Here is a 23,106-nt window from a genome sequence, read left to right as displayed (position 1 = left end):
CCACCCACCCCAGCCGCTTCCGCCCCCCTCCCCCTGGAGCCCTGCAGCCCTTTGCCAGGCTGGGCTGCGTTCCCACGACCCGCCGAACCCGGGTTAGCCTCTTTTTCCCCCCTAGATTCCTCCCACCCCACGACCCCCGGGGTCGTGTGGATTCATCCCTCGGGGACGGAGTACTGGAGTCGAGATGGGAAGAAAAGCAAGGAATCCGAAAGAAACGCCTGCAGGAACCGTCCCAGCTGGGTGGGAGGGGGGAGATGCGGGGATGCGGGTTTGCAAGGCTAGGGCCCGACCCGCGTTGTGGGAACGCGGCTGTAAAGCCCCCCTCCTCTCCCCCTCCCCCGGTATCCTAGCAACAAACAGGGCATGCAGCAACCCATCCAGATGTGGGCACGCCCACCTTTGCTCTGCCCCTCCCCTTTCCGCAGGGTTGGGGGACTACAATGCCACTAATCCCCACCCCCACCCCGGGCTGTGGATGTCTGAGTTGCAGCCCTGCTGAGGGGTGTGTGTGCATGTGTCTGACTTGCAGTCCTCCTTGGGTGTATGTGTGTGTGTGTGTCAGTCAGTTGCAGCCCTGCTTGTGTGTGTGTGTGTCTGAGTTGCAGCCCTCCTTGTGTGTGTGTGTGTGTGTGTCTGAGTTGCAGCCCTCCTTGTGTGTGTGTGTGTGTGTTGTGTGTGAGTTGCAGCCCTGGTTGGGTGTGTGTGTGTGTGTGTGAGAGTTGCAGCCCTGCTTGTGTGTGTGTGTGTGTGTGTGTGTGTGTGAGTTGCAACCCTGCTTGTGTGTGTGTGTGTGTGTGTGTGTGTGTGTGATCAGAAGGGGGAGAGGGCCCTGGATTCTAAAGGGCAGCAGTTTGGGTCTCAGATGCACCCAGGGCTAAGCCATGAATGGTGGTTTACGAACCAGGTAGCAGCAGCGTTTGGGAGGCCCAGCTGAACCTTTCCTAACAGAGACGGTGAGGCTGAATTGTCACAACTGGGATCCATAATACATCACACAAAGGTGTGCAGTGGTGTCATGATGTGTTTGCTAACAACTGCGGTGATTTACTTAACAAAAAAGGTCGTAAAATGGGGGGGCAAGGCTCACTTAACGAATGTCTGAATGTCTCGCTTACAACAGAAATTTTGGCCTGCATTTTGGATGTAAGGCGAGGACTGCACCACAAAGAGTCGGGCCAATCCAATTTTAAATCACGTCCTTCCAATTCCAACAATTATTTATTTCTTAAAGTCGCCCCCCTCTTTCGTCCATGCTAAACCACAAGCTGCAAAATACAGTTTTACAACTAGGAGTCCTAATACTCCTCTCTTTAGCATCCTGTTAGCTGCAATTTGTATTTAATTCTCCATTTCTTGCCTGGTCGGACAAATTTAGAAATATCTTTTTGACATTGCTTAAAAAGGTACATCGTCCCTCATCGATTTTGTCCGAAATAAAAATAGCGTTTTGGGTTTTAAACATTCATCTTAATCATAGAAATTCTTCCCTACCGTGACGATTGCATTTTTCCCCCATCTTTTTTTTTAATTTCATCCCATACCGTAACACAATTATTTTGACACAACATAACAATTCACATTTGTTAAAATGTTTAACTCAAAATGTTTAACGTTTTCTCTCAGTTTTAAAACCACATTTATTCATCAGATTGTTTGGACCCTGCATGGTCGTATTTGGTCAAAATCTTTGTTTTCGTTTATTAATCATCAAACCTGTGTCAAAATCTTTCATTTTTTTTTTCATCACAAACTTGTAAAAATTCTACTGCTTTCAAACTTGGTGACTTTTAAGATGCGTCGATTTCAACTCCCAGAGTTCCCCGTGCTGGCTGGGGGAATTCTGGGAATTGAAGTTCACACATTGTAAAGTTGCCAGATTTGAAAAAAAAAACTATTTTAGTCTCTTTTTAACTAAGAATAACTCAGTTGTTGGAAGTGGAAAAGAATCAGGCTAGAAATCTCTCCGTACAATTCAGTGAAAATTGTCCTAAGAAAAAAACGAATATGTGAATATGTAAAAGGACAAGTAGTCCTCACTTAAGGACTAGCTGCTTAGCGATTGTTCAAAGTTACGATGAACACCCCAAAAGCTACTTATAACCTGGCTCTGAGGGCTAGACACACACACACACACACAAAACCACACACATATTCACATGACTGGATACTGTGTGCTTGTTAGATGGATTGCAGCGTGTTGCTGGGTTTTATATTAGATAATTATAATTTATGCCATTTTTTTTGTTCATTTCAGGTTGGTTAATCCACCCCATTTTTATATGAATACCGACTTCGGTCAAAAAAAATAATTGTGAGTAAGCCATTGTGATAAGCAATACTGATATAAATCTCAGATGTATTTGCAATTTTTTAAAAAAAGTTTATTGAGAGAAAAGGGAAAATGTACAGTTCTGGAGACCCAGGCAAAGGGCTTTGATTTTAATTCCCTGAAAGTCTGTTGTGGGAGGAAGCACTTATAATTTGTTATAATTTATTTTGATAGCAGAGTGTCCACTAGAACAGGGCTTTTCAACCTTTTCACCCATTGTACCACTTTTAGGATAGGGCAACATCCGAGTACCACCAGTCGCCTAGCAAGGGGTCAAAAATTTGATGACCAAAAAAAAAAAAAAAAAGTGATAAAGTACAAGTGGTCCTCGACTTACAACAGTTTGCTTAGTGACTGTTCGAAGTTACAACGGCACTGAAAAAAGTGCCCCCCCCCCCAGCCACAGCCGAGCAAGACACCTGCCTGCCCGCCCGGCCGCGCTCTTCCTCCTGTCCGAGGTTTTCACTGTTGTGAGCATTTCTGTTGGGGATTGGCAGTGGGGGTGGGGTGGGGGGTGTTTGGTTTTTATTCCCCCCGTCTGCTGGGTGGTTGCAGCAGGTTTTGGTCACTTCACATGACCCTGGGACACAGTGACCGTCATAAATATGAATCAGTGGCCAAGCATCTGAATGTAAATCACAAGACGCTGGAGAGGCTGCAACATTCCAGCTGATGGGTGCTTCTTGTGGGCTCAGCAGAAGCACCAGGATCAGTGCTGAGCTCCAGCTGGATCCTGGTGGTGATCCTGGCGCTTCCGCTGAGCCCTGCCAGCCCTGCAGCTCCAGCCGTCTCTCGCTCAGGCTTGTGCGGTGCTGCCCCCGGTTCAGCCCATTCCCCTCCCCCATTGCCATTTTTCTAGGATGGTCGTGTACCCCCTGCCAGGTGCCAATATACCACAGGTGGTACCCATACCCCTGGTTGAAAAGCCCTGTCTTAGCAGGATTTCAGAAAACAGTCTCTCTTTTTCCACCGCTTCCTTCACTAGAAAAAAAAGGAGAAAGGAAGATGGTTTAGCCAAAGTGGTCTAAATTTTTGCATATTTTTTTTAAAAAATGTTTTGACCGCAGAACAAACTAATAAAGTCAATCAATACTTGGGACATTCTGATAAAAAGAAAACATAAAATGTTTCAAGCTTCGCAGCACTAGAAAAGCACAGAAATCCTAAAGCAGCCCTTATTTCGTAATAATGATGGTGATGATGATGATTTTGGAAGGGACCTTGGAGGTCATCTAGTCCAACCCCCTGCTCAGGCAGGAAACCCTATAGTATAATATAGGGTTTCCTGCCTGAACAGGGGGTTGGACTAGATGACCTCCAAGATCCCTCCCAACATAATCATCATCATCATCATTATTATTATTATTATTAGAAATGTTGGAGTATTCACCGCTTCTGGAGGCAGGTGGTTCCACTGGTTAATTGTTTTCACTGTCAGGAAGTTTCTCCTTAGTTCCAGGTTGCTTCTCCCCTTGATGAGTTTCCATCCGTGCCTGTCTGAGGAATTCTGGGAGTTGAAGTCCACCAGTCATCAAAGGGCCAAGTTTGAAGACCCCCTTCTTGTGGACTTCAACTCCCAGAATTCCTCAGCCAGGCACACTGGCTGAGGAATTCTGGGAGTTGAAGTCCACAAGTCATGAAAGGGCCATAGTTCCCCCCATGCTGGCTGAGGAATTCTGGGAGTTGAAGTCCACAAGTCATGAAGGGGGCCATAGTTCTCCCATGCTGGCTGAGGAATTCTGGGAGTTGAAGTCCACCAGTCATCAAAGGGCCAAGTTTGAAGACCCCTGCAGTCTAACACAATGTTTTCCAAAGTTGGCTTCTGGAAGCTGGGTGGACTTCAACTCCCAGAATTCCACCTGTCTTCCAGGGGCTGATTTTGAAAACAACCCACAGCTCTTAACATATGTCAGAAATACGGATCAAGTTAGGATACGGTGGCCTTGTAGCACTTTAGGATCCTTACCTCTTGGGATCCTCTCACGGAGACCCCGTGCTATCTGATCCACATCTGGCTGGCTTTTGCTGAGCAAGCATGTGTGATCCATGTCTAGTTGCGCCTTGTTAACGTGATAAAAAGTCTTCTTGCAGCGTGTTTAAGTCTCGTGCCTCAATGGGCACAGCGTTGGCGGCAATTAATATAATTGATAGGTAGGCTTGCCATCCCGGCAAATACTGTTTGCAGAATTTAAAAGTCCCCCCCCCTTGTGGTTCTCTCTTTGGCTGGAGGAGACCCTGGCCCGGATCCGATCAGATCAGAAGGGGGTCTCCCAAGAAAGCTGAGCCAAAACCAGCAACCGTTTCAGCTGCTCGTAGGACACAAACATCACCACGTTCCAGGATCCCAACCGTAAGAAAGAAGGCATGAAGCTGGAGAAGAAAAAAAAAAGATAAAGAAAAGGAATTTAATCGCTGGTGCCTGAGAGCGGAGAATGCACAAGCCTCTGTGTCCAGAAGGTTGAAAAAGTCAAGATGGTGGCCCCCAGGTTGTGTTTGATGCGCCGTCTCCTTCTTTACTTGCAGTGGTGTGGATTTGGGATCAGGGAATTGCTATACCAGCGGTTCTCAACCTGTGGGTCGCGACCCCATTTGGGGTTGAACGACCATTTCACGGGGGTCGCCAAACAACGCGATCCGCCATTTTTTTGTCAGCTGGCGGCACTGCGCATGGGCGCCGTGCATGGGCATGCCACCGCGCATGGGCGCCGCACATGGGCGCGCGGCCGCACATGTGTACCGCATCGCGCATGCACGGCGCGTCCTTATGACCGGGGTCGCCAGAAAAAAAAGGTTGAGAACCACTGTGCTATAGGGACTTTAGGGGGTCAAAGCTCCTACTCTATTCTATTCTATTCTCTATTCTATTCTATTCTATTCTATTCTATTCTATTCTATTCCATTCCATCCATTCATTCTATTCTATTCTATTCTATTCTATTCTATTCTATTCTATTCTATTCCATTCTATATTCTATTCTATTCTATTCTATTCTATTCCATATTCTATTCTATTCTATTCTATTCCATTCCATTCCATTCCATATTCTATTCTATATTCTATTCTATTCTATATTCTACTCTATATTCTATTCTATTCTATTCCATTCCATTCCATTCTATTCTATTCTATATTCTATTCTATATTCTATTCTATTCTATTCCATTCCATTCCATTCTATATTCTATTCTATTCTATTCTATTCTATTCTATTCTATTCTATTCTATTCTATTCTATTCTAGTCCATTCCATTCTATATTCTATTCTATTCTATTCTATTCTATTCTATTCTATTCTATTCTATTCTATTCTATTCCATTCCATTCCATTCTATTCTATTCTATTCTATTCTATATTCCATTCCATTCCATTCTAATTCCTGAATGCTATTTCTGTCAGTCATTCGTTTCAGTGCTGTCGTAACTTCGAACGGTCAGTAAACAAACTGTCGTAATTCGAGGACTAGCTGCATCCCCATCTGTCCCCCAAGGAGGTATTCTGGGAGACGGGTGGGGAGGAGCAGGGCCTCCTCCGCGTGGTGAGGGGAGCTAGTCACCCACCCTTTGTAGAAAGCACGGGGTCCTTCCTTCACCACCATGGTCAGCATGCAGTTCAAGGCGTTCTTATAGTGTCCGGTGCCGGAGTTCATGTACCGCGTTTTGACCACGTCCACCGGTGACGCCACCACCGTTGCACAGAAACCAGCTCCAAACGCCGCCACAAAGTGGCATGGGAAATTATCTGGGGAGACAAAGGAGTAGAAGACCCTCAGGACGATGGGCCTCAGAGGCTGGAGAGAAGTTACCCAGCACATTGCCTTCACCAAGAATTCTCCAGGCAGCCCTCGACTCGTCACGGTTCTCTTAGTGACCGTTCCGAGTTACGACAGCACTGAAAAAAAGGGGAATTATGACCGTTTTTTTTCACACTTAGGACCATTGTAGCATTCCCTATGTGATTTACATTCAGATGATTGAAAACCAGTGGTGGGATTCAGACCGGTTCGCACCGGTTCGGGAGAACCGGGAACTAATGTTTTGTTGAGTTCGGAGAACTGGCTGAATATACTACACCGCTTCTGGAAGTCTGTTTTAGGCCTGGGAGACCTGGAGGAGGCCTCGCAGGCCTAGAACGGCCCGCTGGAAGTACATGGAGCGATAAAGATGATCAGGGGACTGGAGGCTAAAACATACAAGGAACGGTTGCTGGAATTGGGTCTGTCTAGTTTAATGAAGAGAAGGACGAGGGGGGACATGATAGAAGCCTTCCAGTATCTCAGGGGCTGCCCCAAAGAAGAGGGAGTCAAGCTGTTCTCCAAAGCGCCGGAAGGCAGGACAAGAAGCAACAGATGGAAACTCATCAAGGAGAGAAGCAACCTGGAACTAAGGAGAAACTTCCTGACAGTGAGAACAATTAACCAGTGGAACTACCTGCCTCCAGAAGTGGTGAATGCTCCAACACTGGGAGTTTTTAAGAAGAGACTGGACAGCCATTTGTCTGAAATGGTGTAGGGTTTCCTGCCTGAGCAGGGGGTTGGACTAGACGATCTCCAAGGTCCTTCCAACATTATTATTATTATTACTACTACTACAACTAGTAGTCTAGTCTAAGTGTAGTCTAGTCTAGTCTAAGTGTAGTCTAGTCTAGTCTAATCTAGTCTGTCTAGTCTAAGTCTAGTCTAGTCTAATCTAAGTCTAGTCTAGTCTAGTCTAGGTCTAGTCTAGTCTAGGTCTAGTCTAGTCTAGTCTAAGTCTAGTCTAAGTCTAGTCTAATCTAGTCTAAGTCTAGTCTAGTCTAGTCTAAGTCTAGTCTAGTCTAAGTCTAGTCTAGTCTAAGTTTAGTCTAGTCTAGTCTAGGTCTAGTCTAGTCTAAGTCTAGTCTAGTCTAGTCTAAGTCTAAGTCTAGTCTATAGTCTAGTCTAAATCATCTAGTCTAGTCTAAGTCTAGTCTAAGTAGTCTAGTCTAGTCTAAGTCTAGTCTAGTCTAAATCTAGTCTAAGTCTAGTCTAGTCTAGTCTAAGTCTAGTCTAAGTCTAGTCTAGTCTAGTCTAGTCTAAGTCTAGTCTAGTCTACCCTGTCCTTTCCTATCGTATCCTATCCTTACCTGTCATCAGGTGATGTTTCAGCAGGGTCTCCTTGATGAGGTCATAGGTCACCATCTCCCCACAGTTCACAATGGCGTTACGAGTGATGTTGGGGAAGGTCCCTGCCAGGGATGGAAGGAAATGTCGGTTATGGAGAATGAAGGTTTTTGGATTCCAACATCACTTTTGGGGGGAAAAAAAGGACAGAGGTGGACAGGTACCTTTCCAGAGGCCTCGGACCCCTTCTTCCCGGGCGATTGTCCGATAGGCATCCACTGTCCCATTGTACCTCTTGGGAGCCCCCACCAGCTGGATGTGGGCTTGGAAGCGGACTTTCACCACGTCCGTCGGCTGGGCGCAGGTCACCGCCATGGCGCCGGTGGTACAGCCGGCAAGGAGTCGGATGAAAATGCTGGAATCTGAGGTAGGAGGAGGGAGAAAGGGAGAAAGAGGGACGATGAATCAGCCCAGGGGAGCCTCTGTTACTCTAGAGCAGAGTTCCCTAACATATAACAACAACAACAACAACAACAACAACAACAATGAGGAGGAGGAGGGGGAGAGGAGGAGGAGGAGGCGAAGAAGGAGGAGGAGGAGAAGAGAGGAGGAGAAGAAGAAGAAGGAGGAGGAGGAGGAGGAGAAGGAGGAGGAGGAGAAGGAGGAGAAGAAGAGAGGAGGAGGAGAAGAAGTAGAAGAAGAGGAGAAGAAGAAGAAAGGAAGAGAAGAAGGAGGAGAAGGAGGAGGAGAAGAGAGGAGGAGGAGAAGAAGAAAGGACGAGAAGAAAAAGGAGGAGGAGGAGAAGAAGAGAGGAGGAGAAGAAGAAGAAGAAGAGGAGGAGGAGGAGAAGAAGAAAGGAGGAGGAGAAGAAGGAGGAGGAGGAGAAGAGGAGGAGAAGAAGAAAGGAGAAGAAAAAGGAGGAGGAGGAGGAGAAGAAGAAGAGGAGGAGGAGGAGAAGAAGGAGGAGGAGGAGGAGGAGGAGAAGAGGAGGAGAAGAAGAAGAGGAGGAGGAGGAGGAGAAGAAGAAGAGGAGGAGGAGAAGAAGAAAGGAGGAGGAGGAGAAGAGAGGAGGAGAAGAAGAAAGGAGAAGAAAAAGGAGGAGGAGGAGAAGAAGAAGAGGAGGAGGAGGAGGAGAAGAAGGAGGAGGAGGAGGAGGAGGAGAAGAGGAGGAGAAGAAGAAGAGGATGAGAAAAAGAAGAAAGGAGGAGAAGAAGAAGAAGAGGAGGAGAAGAAGAAAGGAGGAGGAGGAGAAGAAGAGGAGAAGAAGAAGTAGAAGAGGAGGAGGAAGAGGAGGAGGAAAGAAGAAGAAGAAGAAGAAGAGGAAGAAGAAGAGGAGGAAGAGGAGGAGGAGGAAGACTGTGGGGTCCTGCGTGCTCTCTGAGCTTGGTTGTTTTCTTGCAGACATTTCCTTACCTGACTAGGTAACATCATCAGTGCTAGGAGGGAATGGGGAGGAGAGGAGAGGAAGAGGAAGAGGAAGAGGAAGAGTCTTATGCGAGACTCCAGACTTACGCTCGGAGCCCTTGGGCGTGTAGAGCTGCTTCACGGAGTCGTAGAGTCCGATCCGGACCGAGGCGAAACTCATCTGGCGCTGAAGGCCGGCCACCAGCCCGTTGTAGAGGCTCTTGGGCCCTTCCATCTTCACCATGGTGGCGATGGTGCCCAGCACCCCTTTGTATTTCACTTGTCTGCTCGCTTTGCAGGTCCTCGATTCCCCCTGGATCTGGGACGAGAAAGAGGGATTGGGTGGTGTTATCATCCTGGCCTTGGTCTAAAATGGAGTTGCTCAACCTTGGCAAGGTTAAGACACCTGGGACTTCAACTCCCAGAATTCCCCAGCCAGCATCACTCATCAAACACAGGACGAAACAAGAAAAAAAAAACCCCAATAAGCAAGGCTCACTACAGTATTTATGGTTCACAGTGCACATAATGTGCACGAAATAAATTCTCTCTAGAATGGGGGTCTTCAAACTTGGCCCTTTTATGCCTTGTGGACTTCAACTCCCAGAATTCCACAGTTTCCCCCATGCTAGCTCAGGAATTCTGGGAGTTGAAGTCCACGAGTCATGAAGGGGCCATAGTTTCCCCCATGCTGACTCAGGAATTCTGGGAGTTGAAGTCCATGAGTCATGAAGGGGCCATAGTTCCCCCACACTGGCTGAGGAATTCTGGGAGTTGAAGTCCATGAGTCATGAAGGGGCCATAGTTTCCCCCATGCTGACTCAGGAATTCTGGGAGTTGAAGTCCATGAGTCATGAAGGGGCCATAGTTCCCCCACACTGGCTGAGGAATTCTGGGAGTTGAAGTCCATGAGTCATGAAGGGGCCATAGTTCCCCCATGCTGGCTGAGGAATTCTGGGAGTTGAAGTCCACGAGTCATGAAGGGGCCAAGTTTGAAGACCCCCGCTCTAGAATATAATGAGGACTCCTACAGGCAAAAAGATGCACTCATATTTATATATTTCAGGAAAGGAGGAAAAATGAGACATATGCATATCTAACAGATGACATAAGCGTGCATATTCATAATTAGCAAACCTTAAGTCACTTCCCTGCCTTCCATTGTTACTATGCTCAAGGCAGATTTATTGTCTTAATAAAAAGAAATTTATCAACCATGCGGCCCTAGCAGTTTTGATAAAGTGTACTGAGAACGGAGGGCTTCAAAGTTGATCCGATTAGCGCATATTCCTTCCATGTTTCTACTTTGCTAACAGGCTTTTCCTCACACTGCTCTAAACCATGGCTTGTTCCACAATGTGGCAGGAAAGGTCATAAAACGGGGCAAAACCCGCTTAATAAGGGTCTCAATTAGTGTCAGAAATTTTTGGGCTGAGTTGCGGCCATAAGTCATGTACTTCCTGTACCGCACAGCGCACAGCGCCACCCGACACATGATTAGAATCTTCTGGACTATCACCCAAGGCATTGAGCAGCGGTCAGACTAATGGATCCCTGCCCCGGCAAGGGGTTGGACTAGATGACCTCCAAGGTCCCCTCCCATCCTTCCTTGGTATGCTTCCACGCTGGACTTTCTTTGTTTATAGTAGTAGTAGTAGTAGTAATAATAATAATAATAATAATTAGTAATAAAGTTGAAAGGGATCTTGGAGGTCATCTAGTCCAACCCCCCTGCTCAGGCAGGAAACCCTATACCAGTGGTTCTCAACCTGTGGGTCGGGACCCCATTTGGGGTCGAACGACCATTTCACGGGGGTCGCCAAACAACGCAGTCTGCCATTTTTTCCCCCTTTTCCTTAGCTGTGCTACTCCCTTTTATTCTATTGGCTTTTGAAAGCCAATAGAATAGACTCTCTTGACTAGAGTCTAATTCTATTGGCTTTCAAAAGCCAATAGGAATTGTCCAGGCTGTCTCTGCCCTGCTGAGCCCGCCAAAAGTCCCATTCTGCAAACGGTGCTGCACCCGTTGAGTAGTCCTTGACTTATGACCGGTTGAGTAGTCCTCGACTTACGACCAGTTGGGGGTCGTGGCATTAAAAAAATTGAGAACCACTGCCCTATACCATTTCGGACAAATGGCTGTCCAGACTCTTCTTAAAAACTTCTTAAAAACTTTGCTTGAAGAGGTTTCGCTTCTCATGCCAAGAAGTGTCATTCCGTTCTGACTGAAGGCTGGAGAATGAAAAGATTTATATTCTTTGCCATCGTCGTCTTCTTTAGTGACGGCTGCCCTTCTGAGCGCGACCTACCTGGAGCCGGACTTTGGCCGTGTCCAAGGGGAACGTGCAGAGATCAGCAACGCAGGCAGCTGTGCCAGCGCTGAGGAATTTGATGGGCGCCGACGGTGGGATGTCGGTGGGCTTCAAACCGACCATCCTTCTCAGCAACTACAATCTCCACGCCAGATATCCTTCTTTGGGTGTTGTCTAAAATTTGGGATGTCTGCGTCAGAAGCAGCCCTGCCCTTGAGGGGGAAGGAAGGAACCTTGGAGAAAAAATAATAATAATAAAGTTGATCGCGACAACCGCAAGGATTACTACTATCGCTATAATTGACGCTGGACCGAAATTTAATCAAAGTAGTTTATCCGTGTCAGCAGAACTTGAAACGCAAAGGCACACAGCTGCCGAAGTGTCATCCTTGACAGAAGCTCTTGTTGACAAAGAGTATATAAGGTGGGAGTGTTGTGGCATTGCACAAGCCCAACATCCTTTTTTTGTTGCAGTTTTCTTTCAAAGGTGTTCCTTCATATCTCACTGGGTCAGATGGATTTAAGCTGGGGGTCATATATAGAATAAGAATAGAATAGAATAGAATAGAATAGAATAGAATAGAAATACAGAATAGAATAGAATAGAATAGAATAGAATAGAATAGAATAGAATAGAATTACAGAATGGAAATACAGAATAGAATAGAATAGAATAGAATAGAATAGAATAGAATAGAATAGAATAGAATAGAATTAGAATAGGGTAGGGTAGGATAGGATAGGAATAGGAATAGGAATTAGAATAGAAATAAGAATTATAAGAATAGAATAGAGTAGAATAGAATAGAATAGAATGGAATGGAATGGAATGGAAATACAGAATAGAAGAGAATAGAAATACAAAATAGAATAGAAATAAGAATAGAATAGAATAGAAATAGAAATAATAGAAATAGAAATAATAGAACAGAACAGAATTCTTTATTGGCCAATGATCGGAGACACAAGGAATTTGGGGCCTAAGCTCACAGTTTAAAGCAGCAAGTAATAGGTGATAGGTCATAATCATAGTTACCATCATTAAACCTAAGTTACAAACAACAATCAATAAATCATAGTCACTAAGCGACGGATCGTAAGCTGAGAACCGCCTGTAACTAAGCAGTAAAAACAGAATTTCTACCTGGACCGGGATAATTTTTCTCTCCAAATCCTCAGGCTGGTCTGCCCCATTCACAGCTCGAAGAATCTTCTTGCAAAAACGATTTCTTTCGATAATGGCTAATAAAATCATTCATCAATCAAACGATCCAGCCGGTCCAGCCGGTCCAAGCCGGCTCAAATATATGTCGAGACTCTCGTTCGTCATCGTTGTCCACCCCCATTTATAAACTCAGCCAGGCTGGCATTTCAAGAAGATGCCAACAGATGAAAACACCCATCGGGTGGCGGGTCAGCCAGTGCGAGGACTGAAATGACACCCCCCCACACACACATATACACACACACAGATGCCCGGTGTGTGTTTGTGGCCAAAAATAAGGGTGGCATTTGTCACTATGGAAATATCTCTGTTTGTACACAGGGTTTTTTTTCACCCCAGAGGGGCGGTGGGAGTCTCCTGAGACACGAGGCTATGAAACAGCAACCAGGGGTTGAGTTTTAGGATCACAGGCAGTCCTCGACTTACAACGGTTCAGTTAGTGACCATTCAAGGTTCCAACGGCACTGAAAAAGTGACTTAGGACCCTTTTTCACGCTTACGACCATTGCAGCATCCCCTTGATCACGTGATCAAAATTCAGAGGCCTCGGCAACTGACTTGTATTTACGATGGCTGCCATGTCCCGGGATCACATGATCCCCTTTTGCGACCTTCTCACCAGCAATGGGGAAGCCAAATTCACTTAACAACCGTGTTACTGACTTAACGAGTGCAGTCATTCATTTAACGTGGCAGTGAAAAGTTGTAAAACGGGGCAAAACTCACTTAACAAGCTTCTCCCTTGACGACGTGCCTTTTGAGCTCAATGGCGGTCGTAAGTCGAGGATTAACCCACATTCTTTCTGCAACCTTCCAAGCTGCACGCTTCTGTGGTGTGGAGTGGCTGCATTCAGACGAACAATTTAACCAGGTTCGGTGCAAACACACCAGGGAGGGCTGCAAAGGGACCAACATCCTTAACTGAGCTTGTGTTAAATTGAGGAAGATATTTAACTTAGTTTAGCAAGGGATGGAAATTTATTTTGGGGACTCTGCCAGTCTAGAAAAATGAGGGAATTCAGTACAGGTGAGTCCTTGACTTATGACTAAAGTTGGGACCATAATTTCCATTGCTGTGCCACTTGGTTGTTAAGTGAGTCATGCTGAATTTACAACCTTTTTCCTGTGGTTAAGCAGATCACCACAGTTGTTAAGTAAATCATGCGGTCGTTAAGCAAATCCACTTTCCCCCCAAAGTCACTGGGGAAGCCAGATTGATTCACTCAATAACCGTTTTAATGGCTTAGCAGCTGCAGTGATTCACAACTGCGCTATGAAAAGTCGTAAAAGGGGGCAAAGCCTACTTAACAACTGCCTTGCTTAACGACAGAAATTTTGGACTCAACCACAGTTGTAATTCGAGGACAACCTGTATTGGTGGGTGTGCTGCAAGTTCACCAACGCGCCAGGCATTCGGACCTATCTTTTGCCAATGGATGCTCTGGAGAGCTAGAATCGTCTGGCGGGAACGGATCCTTGAGGTCATCCAGTCCAGCCCCACTGATTAAGCGAAACGTCACAGATCACCTTCTGCGGAAGGGAAGTCAGCCACCCCTTTGCGTATTTAGGGAAGTTTGGCCAGGAACATTTTGTGCTTTGCAATTTACCGTTCACAGCAGCCGAGGCCGGGAAACTGTGTGACCTCCGCAACTGGGGTTGTACAGACGTCACCGGAAATTAAAGAGTTTTCTTGTCGTCATCCTTTGGGTCAGGATCTGGCAGTCAGATGGCAGGAGGAAAATGCCAGCTTCTTCTCCAGTTTCTGGGACAAACAGTTCAGGCCAACAGGTGTCATTTATTTGGGTGCCTCAAGTAAGTTGCCAAAATGTTCTCGCAACCAGCCGGCTGTCGGGCAAGATATGAAAATTGCCCCATTGTTAAGAGGGTGGAAGTGCGAAGGGACACCGTGAAATTGCCTGAAATGTTATACGGCTGCCGAAGAAATAGATTTGAATGTGTACAAAATTTAACTTTTATCTTTATTGTATAAAAACCCAGAATCACACAATAATAATAATAGAAAAAAGCGAACTAAAAGTTCTTCGTAAATAAATTAGCACATTTCCATTTGGACAGATAATTTTCCCCGTGTTCTTAAAAAGGGGACAAACCAGTAGGATCAAGGTCTATGCCAGGATTAGGCAACCTTGGCTCTTTTATGACCCGTGGACTTCAACTCCCAGAATTCCTGAGCCAGCATGGGGGAACTTTGGCCCCTTCATGACTCGTGGACTTCAACTCCCAGAATTCCTGAGCCAGCATGGGGGAACTATGGCCCCTTCATGACTCGTGGACTTCAACTCCCAGAATTCCTCAACCAGCCATGCTGAGGGGAAAGGGAGAGGTTTCCAAGCTGAGCCAGGCTGGCTGAGGAATTCTGGGAGTTGAAGTCCCCAGGTCATGAAGGGGCCACAGTTCCCCCATGCTGGCTGAGGAATTCTGGGAGTTGAAGTCCCCCAGTCATAAAAGAGCCAAGGTTGCCTACCCCTGGTCTATGTAATCAATCAGAGACACACATACACACCTGGAGGAGTATTTGCACGTCCTAGAGTGGGGTGCTTTTTTTTTTTTTTTGCAGCAGTCCCCAGTCCCGTGAGAACGGAGTGGCCTGTTCGCACCCCAAGTTCATTATAACTCTTGCACAATCCCTTCCGGGTCACCCTTCATCCGGGACGACCAGGTAAGTCTCCAGCCTGCATTGGATTGGAAGCGGTTGGTGCTTGAAAAGTAAAATAATTAAAAATTTAAATTCAAGAAACGTTCAGGAAAGGGTGCCTTTTTACCCCAGGCTCAGCTTTCAGTTGCAAATTTCTCCAGGCAGGGAATCCAGAAATGATGGTTTTTCAATGGGAGAAAAATGAAAAGAAAAGGCAAACAGGTGCTCTAGATTGGATTTTTAAAGAGGGAGGGAGGGAGGGAAGGTCCACAGATCCGAGGGAGCCAGGGTGCTTGAGTGGGAGATGAGACTGTTTGGAATGAATCTCTTCCTCGCTGGCACTCGGAAAAAAAAAAAAAAAGACACCAAAATCGGATAAAAGATGAATTCTGCTGCTACAATGAGGCTTTTTCCCCCGTCTTCCTATTGCTAAGGGGACAACTGATCGGTTTTGGTTGGCACGTGGAATAGCTCCAAACTGACATGGATATTTGAGAAAGAAAGAAAGAAAGAAAGAAAGAAAGAAAGAAAGAAAGAAAGAAAGAAAGAAAGAAAGAGAAAGGGAGGGGAGGGAGGGAGGGAGGGAAAAGAAAGACAGAAAAAATAATGAAAGAGAAAGAAAGAAAATGGAAGGAAGGAAGGAAAAAAGACAAATAAAAAAGAGAAAGAATGAAATAAAGAAAGAAAAGAAAAAGAAAGAACAAAAGAGAAAGAAAATGAAGGAAGGAAGGAAAAGAAAAAACAAAAAAGAGAATGAAAGAGAAAGAAAGAGAAGAGAGAAAGAAAAAAGAATGAAAGAAAAAGAAAGAAAATGGAAGGAAAAGGGACAAATAAAAAAGAGAAAGAATGAAAGAGAAAGAAAGAGAAGAGAGGAAGAAAAAAGAATGAAAGAGAAAGAAAGAAAATGGAAGGAAGGAAGGAAAAAAAGACAAATAAAAAAGAGAAAGAATGAAATAAAGAAAGAAAAGAAAAAGAAAGAACAAAAGAGAAAGAAAATGAAGGAAGGAAGGAAAAGAAAAAACAAAAAAGAATGAAAGAGAAAGAAAGAGAAGAAAGAAAAAAAGAATGAAAGAGAAAGAAAGAAAATGGAAGGAAAGAAGGAAAAGGGACAAATAAAAAAGAGAAAGAGAGAAAGAAAAAAGAATGAAAGAGAAAGAAAGAAAATGGAAGGAAGGAAAAGGGACAAATAAAAAAGAGAAAGAATGAAAGAGAAAAAAAGAGAAGAGAGAAAGAAAAAAAGAATGAAAGAAAGAAAGAAAATGGAAGGAAGGAAAAGGAACAAATAAAAAAGAGAAAGAATGAAAGAAAGAAAGAGAAGAGAGAAAGAAAAAAAGAATGAAAGAAAGAAAATGGAAGGAAGGAAAAGGAACAAATAAAAAAGAGAAAGAATGAAAGAGAAAGAAAGAAAATGGAAGGAAGGAAGGAAAAGAAAAAGAGACAAATAAAAAGAATGAAAGAGAAAGAAAGAAAAAAGAGAAAGAATGAAAGAGAAAGAAAGAAAAAAGAGAAAGAAAGAAAGAAAGAAAAAACCAATTTGGATTCCTCTGCTACCAGGGGGTGGGTGACAGTGGGGGCAGGTGCCCAGCCCCCTCCTCCCAGCTATGCCAGGGCCCCCGGCTGTCATTCAGCCCAGAGGGGCATCTCCGCAGCTCCCATGCCAGTCACGTCAACGCTCAGGCCAGGAGGAATAAGATGCTGGGGAAAAAAATGGCGAGGTCAGGAGCTGGCCTGGAGAACGTTAGCTGTCCTGGTGGTGCCCACTCCAAGCTCAAAGTTGCCTTCCGGACGGCCGTTGCAGGGGATGCTAACCTGCCGTTATCATGGCTTGCCCATGTCTGCGGGTTCTTCACGGGAACAAAGTGCTGGATTATTATGTGCTGTTTCAGAAACAAGGGCGGGGGGGGGGCGCACAGGGAAGAGATGCCTGCTGGGAGATGCCCTCCTTTGCACCTGGGGCAGCCGGCATCAAGACGGCTGAAGTCGCAGTGTGCTGTGGAGGCTGCCTTTTTGCAGAAGGTTTTATCCAGCGGACTCGGCCCGGCGGGCTTTATGGTTTTTTGGAGAACTGCATGGAAAAGATCCGAGCGATCCTTTTCGTTTCCTCTTCGGGCAGCGGAAGGGGCATCGGGTGCGGACGGGGCTGGACCGGCCTTCGGTCAGACGTTCCCGGAGCCTGGCTTGGGTCCTCTCCAGTCTGAAATGAAGGAGGGAAAAGGCTCTCAAGAGCTTCTGTGTTGTTCACAGACAGAAATCATTAAAAAAAACACACCAATTTCTTTGGTGACTACAGACGCTGCTCTGGAAGGGAGAGGGGCAGTTTCTAAATTTGGTGCACGGAGAAACTAAATGAATAAGGAATTAAAGGTCCGGGAACACGAGTTCCTTCTAGGGATCAACTGATTTGCTGAGAGGCAAAATGAGATGGGTGGCATTTAAATTTGATAGATAGATAGATAAAGATAGGTACATAGACAGATAGATAAAGATAGGTAGGTAGAGAGATACAAAGAGAGAGAGAGAGACAGAGAGATAGGTATATAGATAAATAGATAGAGATAGGTAGATGATAGATAGATAAAGATAGGTAGATAGACAGATAGATAGATACAGACAGACAGATAAAGATAGATAAAGATAGGTAGATAGATAGATAGATAGATAGATAGATAGATAGATAGATAGATAGATAGATAAAGATAGGTAGATGATAGATAGATAGAGAGATAGGTAGGTAGGTAGGTAAGTAGGTAGACAGATAAAGATGATAGGATAGATAAAGATAGGTAGATGGTAGATAGATAGATAGATAGATAGATAGATAGATAGATAGATAGATAAGTAGGTAGACAGATAGATAAAATAGGTAGATAGATAGATAGATAGATAGATAGATAGACAGATAGACAGGCAGACAGACAGATAGAGGAGAGAGGAGAGATGATAAATGATAGATAGATAGATAGATAGATAGATAGATAGATAGATAGATAGAGATAAAGATAGGTAGATGATAGATAGATAGATAGATAGATAGATAGATAGATAGATATGGATGGATGATAGATAGATAGACAGACAGATAGAGGAGAGAGGAGAGATGATAAATGATAGATAGATAGATAGATAGATAGATAGATAGAGATAAAGATAGGTAGGTGATAGATAGATAGATAGATAGATAAATAGATAGATAGATAGATAGATAGATAGACAGACAGATAGAGGAGAGAGGAGAGATGATAAATGATAGATAGAGATAGATAGATAGATAGATAGATAGATAGATAGATAGAAAGATAGGTAGATGATAGATAGATAGATAGATAGATAGATAGATAGATAGATAGGCAGGCAGGCAGACCGACTGACCGACCGACAATTGAGAGAGAGAGAGAGAGAGAGAGAATAGATGGATGGATATTTAGAGATAGATGATATTGTTGAATGGATGAATGGATAGGTAGATGAGAGAGAAAGACCTAGATTGACAGAGAGACAGATGGATGGGTGGATGGGAGCAGAAAGACACAGACAGACAGACAGGGACAGAGATGGATGGGTGGATAGATAGATGAGAGAGAGAGAGAGAGAGAGAGAGAGAGAGAGAGAGAGAGAGAAAGAAAATCTGGCTTCCCCATTGACTTTGCTAGTCAGAAGATTGCAAAAGGGGATCATGTGACACCCCCCCCCGGGAACACTGCAGCCATCATAAACACGAGTCAGTTGCCCAGGGTCCGAATTTTGATCACGTGACCCGTTGGGGATGCAGCGACAGTGTATGAAAGGGCCCTAAGTCGCTTTTTTTCAGTGCCGTTGTAACTTCGAACGGTCGTTAAACGAAGCCGGGGACCGCCTGTCTTGCAGAAAGGGGCATTCCCGTTGGGCGGGTGGGCGGGATTGCTGAGAATCAGGACAAGCCAGCATCCCGCCACTGGCCAGCATCCTTGAAACGCAAATTTTAAGCCCCTGCCGCTGCTTTAGAAGCACGTTTCTTAAAACGGCATCCTTTATTCAGGGGGAGAAACGGTGATCCCGTCCCAAGTTTGAATTGTGCTGATGAAGGATCCTGATTTTTATTTTTTATTTTATTGAATCAGCCTTTCCCTCCACCTTGCCCTGAACTTTTGGGCAAAAGGAAGGGAGGCAAGCCAAAAGAAGTCGCAGGAGGAGGTGGGGTGGCCATTAATCTCTGTTCTGCAATATTAAACCCTGGTTGGGAACTCTTTTGCAAAGGGCAGCCCGGCCAGGCGGCTGGTCAGCAGCTATTAATGGCCCTGCCACCTTTCACCCACTGAGGGGGCCTGTTTTCCTCTCCAGGCTGCACCCTGAAACTCCAGGAAAGGGGGCTGGTTTCTAGAAAGGGGCCAGCCGTTCTCGGCTGAGTTCCGCTTATCCAAGCAATAAACTTGGTCGCTAATAATACACTCTGGCTGCACTTTTGCCTCGGCTGGGTTCTAGCAATAAAGCTGATTTTTTTTTTTTTTTGGTGCAAACGGCAAGATCTAAACCCAGCGGTCATCAAGTATGTGTGCCAGAGACAAAAGGGGTGGCTTAAAAATCTCCCCCCAGGTGTGCTTGCAAAATAGAGGGAGGGAGGGATGATATAGATGAGATATAATTAGGGTAAGAGACAGACAGATAGATAAGATATACTTAAAGATAGATTATAGATAAGAGTTATATAGATGATAGAGATAACAGATAGATAGATAGATGATAGAGATAGATGATAGAGATAGATAGGTATGATAGAGATGATAATAAACATAAATGATAGAGATGATAGATAGATAAGATATACTTAAAGATAGATTATAGATAAGTTATATAGATGATAGAGATAATAGATTAATAGATAGATAGATAAATGATAGAGATAGATGATATAGATAGATAGGTATGATAGAGATGATAATAAATATAAATGATAGATAGAGATGATAGATAGATAAGATATACTTAAAGATAGATTATAGATAAGAGTTATATAGATGATAGAGATGATAGATAGATAGATGATAGAGATAGATGATATAGACAGGTATGATAGATAGAGAAGAAAATAAATATAAATGATAGATAGAGATGATAGATAGATATGATAGATAGAATATAGATAGGTATGATAGATAGATATAAATGATAAACAGATAAATAGATTAATAGATAGAATATAGATAGACAGAATATAGATAGATACATAGATACAGAATATAGATAGATAGAATATAGATAGGTATGATAGATAGATATAGATGATAGACAGATAATAGATTAATAGATAGATAGATAGAATATAGATAGGTATGATAGAATAGATGATAGATAAATATAAATGATAGCTAGCTAGATGTGATAGAGATGATTGATATTGATGATAAATAGATATAGATATAGGATAGCGACAGGTCGGACACGACTTCGCAATTAATAACAACATAGGATAGCTAGATATAGATGATAGCTAGATAGATATAGGTGATATAGATGATGGATAGATATAGATGATAGCTAGATATAGTGATATAGATGATAGATAGAGGTGATAGAGATGATAGTTAGAGATGATAGATAGCTATAGATGATTGATAGATAGCTATAGATGATAGATCTAGATGACTATGTATAGATCTAGATGACAGATAGATAGATGTAGATGATAGAGACTAAAACTACCCAGTTGGCTTTGATGTCTCAGGCAGAACTAGAACTCCCCGTCTCCTGATTTTTAGGTCAACATCTTAACCCCTACACCAAACTGGCTCTCCTGCCCAAATACCCCAACGTCACGGCCTCTGCGTGGTTGGACAAAGCCCTTCTAGATGACCCAAGGAAGCAGACCATCCAATGCCACTTAGGTGACCGTGCTCGGGAGCTCCCCGGCACCCAGTGCTGTAACTTTCCAGTTGCTGAAAGTTCAGACAAATGACACCCGTCTCGGATTACGGGCCTCCTATTTATATAGACTTATTTACACTTAATCCAGAGGGGCTTAAAATGTTGACAGGGCCGCTCAGCGTCTTAAGAAGCTGGCCAAGATGGCAGCTGGCTCCCTCCTGCCCTCCTGCAGGTGGGTGTTGCTGGCAAAGCTGAAAATTCATCCGGTTGCTCCCGGCTCCCGTTTGCCTCTGTACAGCTTTAGTCAGCGAGTGAGGCGGCCGGCTGTGAAAAGCCAGCCAGGGGAAGGGAAGACTGGAGACGTCCTCTGCTGATCAAGCCACTTTAGGTCCAGGCTCTTCCCAGGTCAACCCAGACACAATCTCGGCTAACCGGGAAGGATCTGGTGCATCTCCTTCAACTTTTTGATCAGCTCAAGACCCGTCGGCTGGCTGGCATTAAGGATGAGGAGCTGCAAGCTAGAAGATGCTGCAATCCACAGCTCTCTTCTAGCCGCCAACAGGACAATTCAAGAGACCCCCCCCCCCCCCGCAAGGTTTCCCCTCCCCCAATAAGAAGCTCTCAAGTGAGGGATGTGCAGGTTCCCCCAGGCATTCGAATAAAAATAGAAATAAAGAAGAGAAGAGAATAATAGAAGAGAAGAGAATAAGAAAAGGAGAGGAGAGAAGAGAATGGAAATACAGAATAGAATAGAATAGAATAGAATAGAATAGAATAACAGAATTGGAAGGGACCTTGGAGGTCATCTAGTCCAGCCCCCTGCTTAGACAGGAAACCCTATATCATTTCAGACAAATCGTTGTCCAGTCTGTTCTTAAAAACTTCTTGACAAAGCGCTTTACAAAACAATGTTTTGAATCCACATTCATGAAAGGATTGGACCATAGAGGCAGTCCTCAACCTATGACCACAACCGAGCCCCAAATTTATCTTGTTAAGTGAGACATTTGTTAAGTGAGTTTTGCCCCAGTTTATGACCTCTTGCCAGAGTTGTTAAGTGAATCCCTGCAGTTGTTAAGTTAGTCACACAGCTGTCAAGTGAATCTGCGACCGTCATAAATATGAGTCAGGTGCCATGCGTCCGAATTTTGATCATGTGACCCTGGTCGCGTGAAAAACGGTCATCAGTCAGTAAATGAGCAGTTGTAAGTCGAGGACTTCTTGTACCCTCTAGATATGTTCGGTACTCTTAAATTGCCACAGCAGGTCAAGGAACCTTGCCGTAGTGACATTTACGAACCAAAGTCAAAAGAGATTGAGCAGAGTCACAGTTCGAAGGGACCTTGGAGATCATCTAGTCCAGGGATAGGCAACCTTGGCTTTTTTATAATTCATGGACTTCAATTCCCAGAATTCCTGAGCCAGCATGGGGGAACTATGGCCCCTTCATGACTCGTGGACTTCAACTCCCAGAATTCCTAAGCCAGCATGAGGGAACTATGGCCCCTTCATGACTCGTGGACTTCAACTCCCAGAATTCCTCAACCAGCATAGGGGAACTATGGCCCCATCGTGACTTTTGGACTTCAACTCCCAGAATTCCTCAGCCAGTATAGGGGAACTGTGGCCCCTTCATGACTTGCAGACTTCAACTCCCAGAATTCCTCAACCAGCATAGGGGAACTATGGCCCCATCGTGACTTTTGGACTTCAATTCCCAGAATTCCTGAGCCAGCACAGGGGAACTATGGCCTCTTCATGACTCGTGGACTTCAACTCCCAGAATTCCTGAGCCAGCCTGGCTCAGCTTGGAAACATTTCCCTTTCCCCTCAGCATGGCTGGCTGAGGAATTCTGGGAGTTGAAGTCCATGAGTCATAAAAGAGCCAAGGTTGCCTACCCCTGGCCTAGTCTAACAGACATGTGCTCTAAATGGTAAAGGGGGCTGGACTAGAAGACCTCCAAGGTCCCTTCAAAGTCCGTTATTCTGTTATTCTGCTCTCGGTGTGGGAAACCGATCTCAGGCGCGCACAGAGGTGTGTACAAGGCCCACGGACAGCAGAGAAGAAGAGACAAAAGGAGAGGGGGGTTAGAAGAAAAAGGGGTGAGGGGGAGCACGGGGAAGCGCACGACTGGCACGCAATGTTGGCTGGTTCCCACGCACTGCCTGTGCATTTTCACACAGCCTTGAACCCCCTCCGTTCCCAGGACTCGGCATTCATGTTGCAGATGCAAGAAGAACAGCGGAAAGATAGCCGAAATGT

At 44.8% G+C, this 23,106-nt stretch overlaps 2 protein-coding genes across 7 annotated transcripts in view; both read right to left on the bottom strand.

Annotated features, from left to right (window-relative positions):
* Positions 1 to 3,151: 3,151 nt before the first annotated feature.
* Positions 3,152 to 12,845, bottom strand: LOC120309330 (mitochondrial uncoupling protein 3-like). 3 transcript variants are annotated; one of them, XR_005557063.1, is made up of 8 exons: positions 12,269 to 12,587; positions 11,122 to 11,357; positions 8,921 to 9,131; positions 7,633 to 7,830; positions 7,432 to 7,533; positions 5,889 to 6,069; positions 4,296 to 4,699; positions 3,176 to 3,310 (listed from the first exon to the last, which is right to left on the bottom strand). XR_005557063.1 is itself a non-coding variant. In XM_039346461.1 (7 exons), the coding sequence occupies exons 2-7, from the start codon at positions 11,245 to 11,247 to the stop codon at positions 4,585 to 4,587; spliced, it is 933 nt and encodes a 310-aa protein (XP_039202395.1). In that variant the 5' UTR covers positions 11,248 to 11,357; positions 12,269 to 12,587; the 3' UTR covers positions 4,280 to 4,584. The 3 variants fall into 3 exon arrangements, 2 of the variants coding, with proteins under 2 accessions (XP_039202396.1, XP_039202395.1); XM_039346461.1 differs by lacking the exon at positions 3,176 to 3,310 and having other exon boundaries at positions 4,280 to 4,699; XM_039346462.1 differs by lacking the exons at positions 4,296 to 4,699; positions 5,889 to 6,069 and having other exon boundaries at positions 3,152 to 3,310; positions 12,269 to 12,845.
* Positions 12,846 to 13,022: 177 nt separating this feature from the next.
* C2CD3 (C2 domain containing 3 centriole elongation regulator) overlaps positions 13,023 to 23,106 on the bottom strand; it is a 96,241-nt gene continuing 86,157 nt past the window's right edge. For 2 of the 4 annotated variants that reach the window (XM_039346456.1, XM_039346457.1), the window contains exon 33: positions 16,427 to 17,199. In XM_039346456.1, the coding sequence (XP_039202390.1) occupies positions 17,053 to 17,199 (147 nt within the window). In that variant the 3' untranslated portion in view covers positions 16,427 to 17,052. Of the gene's footprint in view, positions 14,195 to 16,426; positions 17,200 to 23,106 lie in introns of those variants that run through there. The other 2 variants (XR_005557062.1, XM_039346458.1) reach the window with 2 other exon arrangements.

The sequence above is a fragment of the Crotalus tigris genome, unplaced genomic scaffold, assembly GCF_016545835.1.
Source record: "Crotalus tigris isolate CLP2741 ecotype Arizona unplaced genomic scaffold, ASM1654583v1 scf7180000017997.644853, whole genome shotgun sequence".
In the NCBI taxonomy this organism is placed as follows: domain Eukaryota; kingdom Metazoa; phylum Chordata; class Lepidosauria; order Squamata; family Viperidae; genus Crotalus; species Crotalus tigris.
Note: the sequence above shows the minus strand (reverse complement) of the source record. Positions and strands in the feature narration are given on the sequence as shown.

Excerpts from the sequence above, each read along its gene's own strand:
- LOC120309330 (XM_039346461.1), bottom strand. The coding sequence starts at position 11,247 with ATGGTCGGTTTGAAGCCCACCGACATCCCACCGTCGGCGCCCATCAAA. Across the intron at positions 9,132-11,121 it reads CGGCCAAAGTCCGGCTCCAG|ATCCAGGGGGAATCGAGGAC; the intron begins GTAGGTCGCGCT and ends TTCTCGTCCCAG. Across the intron at positions 4,700-5,888 it reads CCCCGTGCTTTCTACAAAGG|CTTCATGCCTTCTTTCTTAC; the intron begins GTGGGTGACTAG and ends TTTCTTCTCCAG.